The sequence below is a fragment of the Excalfactoria chinensis genome, chromosome 2 (genome assembly GCF_039878825.1).
Source record: "Excalfactoria chinensis isolate bCotChi1 chromosome 2, bCotChi1.hap2, whole genome shotgun sequence".
Classification (NCBI taxonomy): Eukaryota; Metazoa; Chordata; class Aves; order Galliformes; family Phasianidae; genus Excalfactoria; species Excalfactoria chinensis.
This window is the reverse complement of record NC_092826.1, coordinates 121,707,824-121,720,693: the sequence shown is the minus strand read 5'-3', so window position 1 is coordinate 121,720,693 and position 12,870 is coordinate 121,707,824. Positions and strand designations below refer to the sequence as shown.

Sequence of the window (12,870 nt, the reverse complement as noted above, 5' to 3'; positions counted from 1 at the left end):
AAGGCTAAGAGTATCCTGGGCTCCATCAGTAGAAGGGTAACCAGCAGCGAGAGGGAGGTGGTTGCCCCTCTCTACCTTGCCCTTAAGATGCCCCATTTAGAGTACAGGGTCCAGACCTGGGGCCCTTAGTGCAAAGAAAGATGTGGAAGTGTTGGAACAGGTGCAGAGGAAGGCCATGATGATAGTTAGAGAGCTGTAGCACCTCTCCTATGAAGGCCACCTGAGGGAACTGGGCTTTTTCACTCTGGAAAACCGAAGGCTTCAGGGAGACTTCCAAGAGATGTTGGAACTAGATAATCTTTGAGGCCCCTTCCAACCCATTCTATGACTCTATGATTCTGTGATTACTATGATTCTATAATACACTGAAAAAACTCTCAGCGTGCTTGTCTGCAGTAGAGGAAGTATGTTTGTGCTTGTCTTAAAAAGCACTACTATTTCATTATTATTTCATAGACGAATAATAATGGGAAGGAGTGCTTGTTCAGTAAACAGCTGAGCTCCAAAGGATATCAGCTGACAAATGCTGCTGTCAGTTTGAAGTTTTTCTCGTGTCTTTCATATCTTTCTTTGTTAATCTTTTTAAAGGTTTTCTGCTGAAGTATTATCATGGGCAGATGATGAAATGTTGGCAACAGGATACATACAGAGCTAACAGGGTGATCTTGTTGTGGTGCATAATAAATACTTCCATGGAGACATGTAGATCTGAGATAGTACAGTGGTTTAATGGATGTGAATGTCTCGGACTTGAGTTCTGTACTACTTTGCTGAAGACTGCAAAATTACCTCCCTCTCATTGTTTCCTAACAAAAAATAGAATTGTCATTTCACTGGAGTGGGAAGAACAGAGAACAAGATGGACAGGAAAAATCTGATGCTGACATTTTAAGCACATATATGTATCTCCCAAGGTGAATTCTCTGTACTTTTTTATTTTTCGTTACTACTTTTTACAAAGTAGTGTGACATCTATTATTAACTTTGCTTGAGAGTCCATTAGAGAGAAAATGATAATCATGTGCTGACAATATATGGACGTTTATGGCAAATCTTGTGGAAAACAAAGAGTGTGATATTGACTCGTTAAGCTGAATTTGTCCATGGAATTCCTGAAGGTGTCACATACTGGTGCACAACTAGTACAGACATGTAGGTGTGTTCCTTGAAGCAATCCAAATAAATGACCCTTGGAGATCATACCAGGGGGAAGGAAACACCTTATACTGCCAATGGTTATATATATGCAGTGAAAGCTGGTTTTGCTCTTCCTTTGCAAGAGGGATCCACTCCTGTTGCTGGTCTGTTTCACTGTAGCCTTTGGAGCACTTCTCAAGGAAAACAAGTATTAATAGGAAAAATGATTCATAGATGTGGTTATGTTGGTTATTGAAGTTAGTAATTCTATGGATGAAATATACTCCCACAGCCTCACTGTCTGTCTGTAGATAACATGGCTATTGATGGAGAGATTAAACAATATTTTCCTTCTCTTTACATCCTTTTAAAAATCATTTGGGAATAGCAGCTCTCTACTTAATATTCAGCTCTAGTTCCTAATAATAAAAAGCAATAACTTTATTCAACTTCTGGATATTAAGGCCACTAGCACATACAGTGCTTAGCCCAGGAGATGAGCCTGATGACCATCAGTGAGCAATGGAAAATGTGTGTAAACACTCCTGTGAATGCCCATCAAGTAATTAAAGTTTTAGAGAGATTTATCAAATAAGTAAGTGTAATAAAATGATATGACTTGGAATGCAAACCATGTTCTTCCTTTAGAAAGAGATTGATGTATTAAATATTTATGCAAGCATAATAAATTGGCAAGTGTATGAAAACACTGTAACACCTTCATCTCTTTCAAGTATCACCTTTCTTGAAAGAAAAGGATTTGCTACAAAAATAGAATTGGAGTTCTGCTATGTAATTTTCATATCAGTGGCTACTTGACATCATTCCTTCTATGTCCATCCTTAATTATGTAGCGAATGCAACTAACAGTAGGAAGAAACCACATAATAATATTTTTGAATAGAAAATGAAAGATGTCTCTACATTATTGTTCACACTGTGGAACTATTGAGCCTCAGTTAATACAGAATTAAAGTCTTACTAATTCAATTAATTTATTAATGATGTGTCCAGAAACCTCCTGAAGACAACAGATTTCTTGAAATTTTTAACCTGATTATGAAATCATCAATCTTTCTCAACATCTCCTAGTAGGAATTAACATTCATCAAGTAGCTCTCCCAATAACTCAGAGGTAAACACTATATTGCCTCTTTTCAGCAATAGAGAAAGTAATGCAGAGAGGTTGCTGAATGTCACATGAGAGATATATCAAAAAAATGTTATAGTAAAGATGAATTATTTGAATGAGATTCTTGTTCAACTATATGACTTTCTTAAAGTCAGTGGAGCGTGGGCTCATACGAAAAGTAGGGCATTATTTACCACTCTTCACTGATGTATACACATGCATTTTGGTTTGCTCATCATGGAGACTGCTTTATTTGCTGGCTATTCAGTTATCAGCAAGGTGTAATATATAGTGATTATTCAGTGCTGAAATGTTCCAAAAAGCTCCATCCAAAATAAAATGTTGTCATTGATTCTACATGAAGTAAAGGGTAGAATAACTTAACCATCAGTGCTTCAAGTGTATAAAACTTGACAGATTCAAGTTTTGTGTAATAGAAAGCTGCTTACATAAGTGATTCATAAATGTATGTAGGAATGTACCTACTATTTAGATAAAAAGAGGCAGACTGGAATTAAAAATGTCAGGATAAGCAGTATCAGTTTACTTCAAGTCAAATAAAATAAGGAAAGACCAAAAGAATCCAAATTAATTCGAGAAATAAAGACATATAATGAAGGATTTAATAAATGTTACTTCAGGAAAAGTGCAATTGGTAACATTAAAGATGTAGGAAGAAAAAACAACAAAAGCAGACATTTGAAGATGCCATGTCACTGAAAGCAAAACAGGGAAGTTTTACTCAAGACAGCCCACCTTTTGTTTTCAGATCTGCATGGAACTCTAAATAAGAATCAAACTTTACAAAACGTTCCCCGAACATGAGTTGCAGTGAGAAAAAGAAATCAAACTTCCAACAATAATAAGCATCATTCTAATTTACAAAGAACTGGGACATGGTATATTAGATGATGTCTTTAGGTGGAATAATAAGACATTTAATGAAACAGTGTTCTCTAGGTTTTTGTAGAAGTTCATGACTGTATTCATACACATTTAAGTAAACATTTCTGGAGAAACTGATTGTTGACTTCAAGAACGGTCATCAGTTTCAGCAAAGTTTGTTTCTCACCTGAAAGAATCAGATAAAGTTTTAGACCACTAGAATGGAGGTAACAGAATCAGAGAACCATAGTATGCATAGAATCACAGAGTCATAGAATGGTTTGGGTTGGAAGGGACCTTAAAGCCCACCCAGTCCCAACCCCTGGCGCGAACAAGGCTGCCACCCACCGGATCAGGCTACCCAGGCCCCATCCAGCCCAGCCTTGAGCACCTCTGGATCTATCTGAAGACTGGACACTGTAGCTCTATTTCTGGCATGCTGTGTTCACATTGCAGTGTGGGATAGAGGAACTGGAGAAAGACAAGTATGTTGTTTAAGCAATTATAATCCAAAGATCTTCCTATATGGCCAGGAGTTGATTTATAGCTTTAAAATCTCCATTACATCTGAAGAGAATCTATGCTGTAGAGCTATGCTAAGACATTGCTGCTAAATGTCAGGAACCTCATTGTGTATTCTTATACCCAGATTGTCTTGCCAAGAAGTTCTCACTTACTCAGGAAGTCTGCTTGATAAAAACACATCAGTATCAGGGGGTGTTCTTCCTTTAGGTTCGTTTGGGTTCTTCTGTTAAACTACCTCTGCAAGAACAACCAGACTGTGAAGCAGCATTCAAGCTGTGCGTCTATACACCCTCTGTTCTTGTTTGATTGCTATAGTACAATTTGCAGAGGTGTGGTGCCAAGAGATATGCTTTGTGCTCTTTGAGTTTTCTCATGTTTGGAGGCATGAGGAAGTATGTCATTGTTCTTTCTGTGCACAACTAGAGACTGAGAAAAAACGTTTTCAGATTGGGGCTCTCTGGCCTGAGGAATGATCATGCTGGCATCCAGGAAGTCACAATAACCGCAGGCTTCACATGTACAGGAGATAATATCAGAGTGATGGAGATAATATCAGAGTGATGGAATTTGTGTACAAGAGGAACAAGCAATCCTTGAAATAAAATTTAAATGAAATTCACACTGTAGACAGAGTTTTAAGTCTATATCTGCAATGTACTGTCTAAAGCCAAAAAAAACCAAAAAAAAACCTGCATGAATTAGCTCAACCACTAAAAGTAATGTGATTATATTAATATCATTCTCTGCTGCCTGATTTTCAGATTATATTTGTATGTCAGAAGCAGTGGCTCTAGAGCTAGACTGGGTATTTCAATTTGACACCACATTGTGCAATGAGAACAATCCTGACAAAGAATAATAAGAAAAAGCTTAAAGATTTTTTGGGGGCAATAAATGCTAAGTAATCTTCATTAATGGCAGAAATGTGTGTAAACTGAGGGGACAGATGAACTGGAGAACATTAAATTAGTCTAATCATCATTTGTAAGTGACAGCTGACCTGCTTCTCTACTTGTTGGCATCTTGAAAAGTCACTAACACTTCTGCAAAGAAATTGTCATTTTCTAAATGGTAGTACTTTGCATCCACTGTGCTCAGATGAAAATTGCCTTATGAGATCTGAGGCAGTGGAGGATTGAATCCAGCTGAAACTACAAACAGTTCATTCATATTTCTGCGTGTACTATGGTGAGAGAGAAGAAGGTGCGGCATCTCCAGAGACTTGGGGAGATACTCAGGGAATGTTATAATTATTTAATCGTTCCATTTGACAACTCTTAATCTCATTTTCTGAGGCTTGTATTCTGCAGATTGTTTATAAATTAGATTGGTGGTCATAGTAGCTATTCCCCTGAGTTGGCAAAATGACACGAGCCTAAAATAACTTCTACTTTTCACAGCAGAGTCAATTGAGCACATCATCTTTCTCAGCAGGATAAAATGGGTACTGTGCAGTTTATTCTGGGGCAAATCATTTCCTTTTCATACAGTCTTAGTAAATGAACTATGTAAGACCCTGTGGGTTTAAGGAGTAAAGTACTATCCTTAGACTACAGTGAAGCTCTTGCAGAGTTTCTGCTTTTGTTGCAGCTTCTCTGCAGGTGATGCACACTTGCCAGCCACACTGTGGTGTGGATGCTCTGTTGAAGAGGTAGGACAAAAGCAGCTCCATGGAATAGAAGACTTCCCGTGTCTCTTCACGACAGAAGAGGAATTGAGGCCTCTTTGCATGTTACTTGGGTGGGATGTAAACTCTTTCTGTTCTGTGGCACATAAAAGCAAAGTTTCGGAAAGTTTGCTGTGCTGTCAGAGAGTAAAGATGCTGGTGTTCACTTACAGAAGTGCATGTTCACTTAGGAGTCAGAAAATCAAGCTGCAGGCCCAAAGCAATTTGAAGTTAATACTATAATCTTTAACAGGATCATGGAAGAAGAATTTCAGAAAGAAACTTGTAGTTAACAAAATCTGTAAATTATATGCCAACAAAGCTAAATTCCAAGCCATTCCTTTGTAGGACTTGTGGGAGGAAATAATCATAACAGCTCATCTCTGCCCCCAAATTAACAGCCGAAAACTTTTTTCAGTATGGTGGTGTAATTTCTAAGAAGTCACTCTTCATCATGACTTACTTGAGAAAAGCCCTGCACATATCTGCAATGGGCACAGCTCTGTTTCTGGGCCACAGAGCCTGACTGCACTGAGCCATGTGACCATTCTGGCCTTCAGCAATGAGTCCACAGCACAGCTACGCATTACCTCCTATTTATTTTACACCAATTTTCTCAATTAAACCCCTTCACACAGTTGTGGGTTTTCTTCTTTTCTTTTCTTTTCTTTTCTTTTCTTTTCTTTTCTTTTCTTTTCTTTTCTTTTCTTTTCTTTTCTTTTCTTTTCTTTTCTTTTCTTTTCTTTTCTTTTCTTTTCTTTTCTTTTCTTTTCTTTTCTTTTCTTTTCTTTTCTTTTCTTTTCTTTTCTTTTCTTTTCTTTTCTTTTCTTTTCTTTTCTTCCCTTCCCTTCCCTTCCCTTCCCTTCCCTTCCCTTCCCTTCCCTTCCCTTCCCTTCCCTTCCCTTCCCTTCCCTTCCCTTCCCTTCCCCTCCCTTTTCTTTGTTTGAAATCTGTTGTATATGGTTATAAAGGATGTTCTCAATATGCTACTCCCACCTTGCATTATTCTAACTTCACACAGATTTCATATAGTAATTCATTAAGTACACAGTAACAGATTTGACTATTGCCATACATGTACATACTCACATACAGAGTGAAATTTTATACAGTATGTGAAGCACTTGATACTAAGGTTGTATGACACTGTTTTACATATACAGCCAAAAGCTGACATTTGATTTCTCCATGACCTTTTTATCTATACAGTTCAGAGGCTTGTGTGAGATTTTCTTTTTAATTTAAATTTATGTTTACAGGAAGATTACTCTTTTGAGGCTAAAATTAGTTGCATTCACTAAGTAGCTGAAAACATGGGCTTTCCCGGGTTGAAATGAAGGATCTGAAAATCTGAAATGCTTGTTATCTGCAGCTTCGAGTAATCTACTTGGAAAAAATGAAAGATCTGCAGGTGACTCTGAACGCCGGGTGATTTATCGACTTACTTTTATCGACTTAGTAAGTAACAGAGCAGAGACAATACCTGTGACCTGCTGAAAAGGAGCTGAGCTTGCACCGCCAGCCCTGAGCGCACAGCACTGCGCCTCTTGCAGAAGGACGAAGAACAACCTGTTTCAGAGCTGATCGCTGGAGGCTCGTCCTACTCGCTGTTCCTCGCATATCACTTAGGTCACACACCGCATCGTATGCCCGAGTGCTCTGGGGGGGGTGGGCACAGCCACAAGTTGGGGTGCAGCACAGTGACCGGCCGCGGGCTGCCCGCCCGTCCGGTGGGGCTCACGTGGGGTCCGGGAGAGAGGCGGCCGAGGGGATGGGGAGGGCAGCGAGGGACAGGACGCGGTGCTCCCGGCAGCGGGAAAGTTGGGCGAGGAGAGGGAGGAGGAAAAGGAGGGTCCCCTTACCCGTCGGATCGCGGGGCTCGGGCGCAGCTCCCCGGACTCGCCATCCCCCGGCCGGCCCGACCCCTCCTCCGCCCCCGCCCCGCGCCGCCCCCGCCCGCCGCCGGCGGAGGTGAATGAGGCGCGGCGCCGGCTGCGGCACGGCACGGCAAGACGCGGGGCTGCAGGCAGCGGGCGGCCGGAGGGAAGAGCCATGGGGAGCTGCCGCCGAGAAACTCCCCTCCGGATCGCGCCTGCCAGCGGCCTGCTCTGAGGAGGAGGAGGAAAAGGAGGAGGAGGAAGAGGGAGGGAAGGGGCCGTAGCGGCGGCGGACTGTGCAAGTTGCGCGCTGCCCTTCTCCGCGGGGCCGCCTGCCGCCAGCGGAGCAGCATGCGGACTGGCCTCCGCGCTCCCTCGGATGTGCTGTGGCTGCTGCCGCCCTCCGCGCATCGCCCTGCTGCTGGCAGCGCTCGGCCGGCCGCTGGATGAGCCGGCGGCGGGGAGATCGCTGCCGCGGTTCCGCCCGCTCCTTCATGCGGGCTCCCGCTCCGCCGGGGGTAGCGCTGCCGCCGCCGCCGAGGAGCGGGCGGCCCGCCCGGGGCCCCGCATGGCGTGCTACCTGGTCATCAGCTCCCGGCACCTCAGCAACGGGCACTACCGCGGCATCAAAGGCGTTTTCAGGGGACCGCTCTGCAAGAACGGCGCTCGCTCGCCGGTAACTGCCGCCTCCGCGCTCTCTCCCTCGCTTGCCCCCCGCACGGTAGGAGCGGGGCGGGGGCCCACGGCCACGCGGGCGGCGGCGGGAGCGCGGCGCGGGGTGGGTGGGTGGCGTGGAAAAGTTTCTCGAGCGGGGAAGTGGCCGCGGGTCCCCGCGGAGGGGCGGGCGTGGGGCTGCGGCGATGCACGGAGGGAGGGAGGCAGGGAGGGAAGGAGGGAGGAAAGGTCGCTGCCGGCGCTCTGCAGGGAAGTTGGGGGCGGCCGCTGGGAGAGGCTTCGAGTGTGGCGGTTCAGTGCCTGGTCCCAGGTTTTGATGCTGCGTTCATACCCGTGCTGGCTGCGTGCCGGGGAACCCGAAGCCTGGGCACAGGGTGCGGGAAGTTTGGGGACGTCCGATAGCGGTGAGCCGCCGTGCTGCGGTGTGATGTCCCTGCGGGTCGCGAGAGGCGTTCGGGGCCGGGGGAGAGCGGTGCGTCGCAGCCTCTCCTCCTCTCCTCCGGGCGCTGAGCATCCCAAACTCTCCCCGGCCGGGGCCGATCGTGCTTCGTCCCTGTGGAGCTCTCCTGGGTCCGGACAGCCTCGTTTGCGCAATCCGAAAGTGCCGGGGACGCCACCATTCCGCTGCTCAGCCCTTTGGCTTTGGCAGTGCCCCACAACGCTCCCGCACCCCAAATGCCTTCAGAAAATCGCCCGTGATGATGAAGTCAGTGCTTTCTGTTTCTTGACTTTCGGTGATGGAATGAAGCAAAGCGACCGATATTTCCCTCTTCGTCTGAAATCCCCCTCCCCCGGTGCCCTACAGCCGCCCGCTAACACAGCGTCCGCGGGCTCGTCCCTTACTGCTGCTCCTCGCTGTGCGGTACGGCACCGCACCGCGGTACCGCCGGACGGCGCCGGCTGAGCTGAGTCCGCACTCCCTCACCCCACCCCGTGCGTGGAACCCCCCGAAACGCGGAGGAGTCGCGGTCTGAGCGGGAGAGAGATTTCTCCCCGCAGTTTGAGAGGTGACAAACCTCAAAGGTCTAAAGTGGGAGGAAGCGTGATTGTAAATACTTTGCGCTGAGTATTGTGTGCTGGACGCGGTAGAACTGAAGCTCTGTTCAAGTGTCAGGAGATATTATTCCTCAAATACTGTTATGTCTCACATCCTTCACTTTCCTACTTCTTTGCCTTTCTTCCTATCTACATAGTGAGTGTGTGTGCAGCTCCCCTCAGCTTAAATGCTTCATGAGATGAATGTAATTATCTGATTTTGTTAACAAATGATCATTTTTGAGACAGTTCTCTTAACTGGTGGGAGAATATACAAATATTTAAGTGTAAATACAAGACCAGAAAATAGTTTTAATTTTTCTCATCAAGGAACAATATTTACTTATTAAAAAAAAAAATAGATCTTGCTCAACATTGAAGTATTTTAGTCTGAAGTCAACTCAAGAGTTGACTAAACTCAAGAGTTTAGTGGAAAAGGGGGGGAAAAAGGTTGAAAATAAGCTCAGGTTTCTTTCCTTACATACAGTGTTCTTTCCTGTGAGCTTCCCTGAGCCCTGAGCACCCTTTGCAGCCAGTGAGGCTTTTGGGGTGCTGGGCTGAGCTCCAAGTAGTGGTGGGACTGCAAGTGTGTGGTATATCAGCGTTTTATTGGTGCTGGGTCATTGTAGATCTAGAGTTCTTACTTTTGAGTGTTTGGCATTTAGCTTTTACTACTGCTTTTATAGTTGCTGTTTTCATATTTTCATAGGGGAGTCCAGCTTTCAGGTGAAAAAAGAGGAATGCTGTGTTGACAAGCTAGATAATCATATACTCTTACATACTGAAAGCAGTGATTTTCCATAGTTATTTCTATGTGCTTACAAACTTTCAACTTTCCAGACCATATACTTCTTGCTCATCAATGTATTCAGGACTGGGAACAGGAACACAACACCTGGGTATGCTCTTATAGTATAGAGGTGGGAGTTATCCGTACTGGAATTTAGTAATAACTGAGGTAATAAAACTGTTTTCAGCATGGGCAAAAGAAAAATAAAAAGAAATAATAACAACCAACAAATAGTGCCATACAAACACACCTTCAAAACTGTTGTATTTTCTTTAACAGTAAGCTCTGAGTTAAACTTCAGACCACTTCTGTGTCTGAGTAGGTCCCAAACAAGTGGCATTTATTTATATAACCTATGTTTTTTTGTTTAATATTTCATTTAATAACTCCTGATGGTAACTTTGGAAGATACAAGTCATATCTCACGGCCATTTCTAAAATGCTAACCTTGGAAGTAAACTCAAAGATTATGAGTTATATTTCTTACCATTGAACAATCCTCTATTTGTATACTATGAACTATCTTATTCATGAGCCTACCAAATTTTTAATGTATAATGTGTACCTTTCTGTATTTAAAGTGCTGTATTAACAGACCATGAAATGTCAGTAGACTTAAGGCTATGCTTTCCAAAATGAGAACAGTGGTGAATATTTTAAATACCTTTATCAAATTTCATGGCTATGTGAACAAGGATTTTTCAGTAGTATTTATTTAGCATTCTTTGCTATTATTGCATCGGAAACAAATTTGATCCATCTTTCTGGTATAGAGAGACTGTGTGCTGTAGCAGTACCAAGAACAAAGATACGTATGATCATAAAGGTTGGGAAAGGCAAGATCACCAAGTCCAAACATCAACCCATCACTGGACTAGCACTTAACCATTTCCCTCAGTGCCATATGTAGACTGCAAAGGTAATGCACTTCATCTGCACATGTTGACCTGGGGAGACATCATTGTAAGGTCTCTTTAAAACTCCACATTTCCTCTGATCATTTCCCTGTGTAGGAAAAAGTAGTTAGGAGTATGTGGTGATGAATTTAGGAAGAATGGAATGAGAAGCAATTCCCAGTGAGTTGTGTGTCAGGAAAGAGAGCGCTGGGTTTGGGTGATGCCAGCACTGATGAGGGGAAAGGGCAGTAATTGGGAGGGGGGAGCTGCTTGTATAGAGGTGATTCCATGCTTAAGCATTTGGCTTTTGCCTGAAAAGTTCTGTTCATGACCATATTACAAGCAAGCAGTAGGAATTTTTCTCGCTCTGAAAATCTCTACTTAGTGAAATGCATTTGGACGTGGAGCTCTTGCATGCATTTCTGACTGGGATACTGTCTGCAGGATTTTTGAGCCTGATGTGGATTGCTGTGCTCACTTGCTGGATGTGGTTTTGCAGCCATGGCAGATGCACTGCAGTGCTTACCTGCAGCCAGGCCTGCCTGGAGGCGTGCTGTCACCTCACAGCCTGGCAGTGCTGGTGCTGGAGGGGATGCAGCTGTGCAACTTTCAGGTAAAACCTTGCAGGATACAACAGAAAGCAGTGCTGGGAATTCAGCAGATGGCCCCCTTGCCTATGAATCATGACAGAGCCAGTGATGCTATTAGGGTGCACAGCTCTGTTGTAGCTTTTTAAGGTGAGGTATAAACAAAGCCTCGTTTACTACCAGTTATTTAAAGATCCCTTTGAACGATGAAGGAAGCAGAAGGCTCAGAAGACCCAGTGCCTTAGCCAATATCTGACTTGGCTAATTATTTTCCTTCCGTTGTACCCCACAGCTTCAGCTGAATACAGTATTTTTCTCACACTTTTTCACACCATTTTCTAAGCAGTCCATCAGGCAGCTGCTCCACTGCACTTAGGGTTTGCCTAATTTCTGTGGGTTGCTGGGGGTGGGAAGTGCTGCTGTGTTGCACAGAGCTGGCTCTTCAAAGGCACAGCCCTCACCCTGAGCTCAGAGGTTCCAATAGCAATAAATAAGCCCCTCACAGCTACTTGGAAACAATGACTGTTTAGCTGATATCAAGCCACAAACATGCTGTTCCAGCACTAGAGCAAGTGTAACCAGTGCTGAGCAGCACCTCATTACTCTCCGCAGCAGATAACAGCACTGGGTATTTGAAACCTTAGAAAATAAAGGGGTGGTAGAGGAATTAGAGGCTGTAAGCAGGGAACAGCAGAGCTATAGCACAAGTATCTAAGTTAAAGGGAATACACCAGTATGGGTGAGTCTGGAGCAGATAATGGGAGTTTGGTGTTTGCCACCAGTGAGAGATGTGTGTCAGGCAGAGATGTGAGAAAGCAATTGAGAGGTTACTTGACATGGCGTACATTGTGAAATGTCTGGGTGGCCACAGGTTGAAAGGAGGGAGCCTCTGTGATCAGCTGGAAAACCATGGAACCTGTGAGTCGCTGATGTCAATCCTCTTGTTCCTCAGTACTGTGTGTGTACCACCAACAGCTCCAAAGGCAGAGGTAGGTTGTGCTGTGGGCGCTGCTGGAGGAGTCATCTGGAGGAGAAAGCAACATGTTAAGAGACATAGTATGAAGTGACCAGTAGTGAACCAGAGGCTCCAATAAACAATGGGATTTGGGTAGTTCCTATGGAAACAAAGGGAAACAAAACAAAGCAAAGCAATTGTACTAAAAATAATACAGGGAAAAAAAAGAAAAAAAAAAAAAAAAAAAAAAGAAAAGAAACAAAAAAAAGAGGGAAAAATAGGAAAGGAAACAAAAAATGATGCTTACACTCTTATGTCTGGGAGCTGCCAGGTGCAGAGGTGGGCTCCTGACAGGAGGAAGCCTTGCACTGTGCTGAGCGTGGGGCAGGTGGTGCTCCCTGAGATGCTGTCACGTGCTCTGCATTGTGCACACTGGGAGAGACACAGGTGAGGTCAGTCACCTTACTTTACCTACTTTCTGATCTCACTGCTTCTGAGCACTTCATATCCAGAGCTAAATGTATTTTCTGCCCATCCTAGTGCCTCCAGCATGCTGCAGAACATGAGCATTGATGGAGCCCACACTAAAGTTTGAGGTAAACTTGTTTCCTGATTTTATGGTTTTAATGGAGATTCTGTGCTTTCTGTGAATATCTGCAATGCAAGAGGGCAAAAATAAACCTTCAGAAAATACTTGTAGCATTGCTGCT

At 44.1% G+C, this 12,870-nt stretch overlaps 1 protein-coding gene across 2 annotated transcripts in view; it reads left to right on the top strand.

Moving 5' to 3' along the window:
* The first annotated feature begins 7,262 nt into the window (after positions 1–7,262).
* Positions 7,263–12,870, top strand: part of ZNF804B (zinc finger protein 804B) — a 206,427-nt gene continuing 200,819 nt past the window's right edge. The window contains exon 1 of one of the 2 annotated variants that reach the window (XM_072330027.1): positions 7,263–7,898. In XM_072330027.1, the coding sequence (XP_072186128.1) occupies positions 7,602–7,898 (297 nt within the window). In that variant the 5' untranslated portion in view covers positions 7,263–7,601. Of the gene's footprint in view, positions 7,944–12,870 lie in introns of both variants that reach the window. The other variant, XM_072330026.1, reaches the window with a different exon arrangement.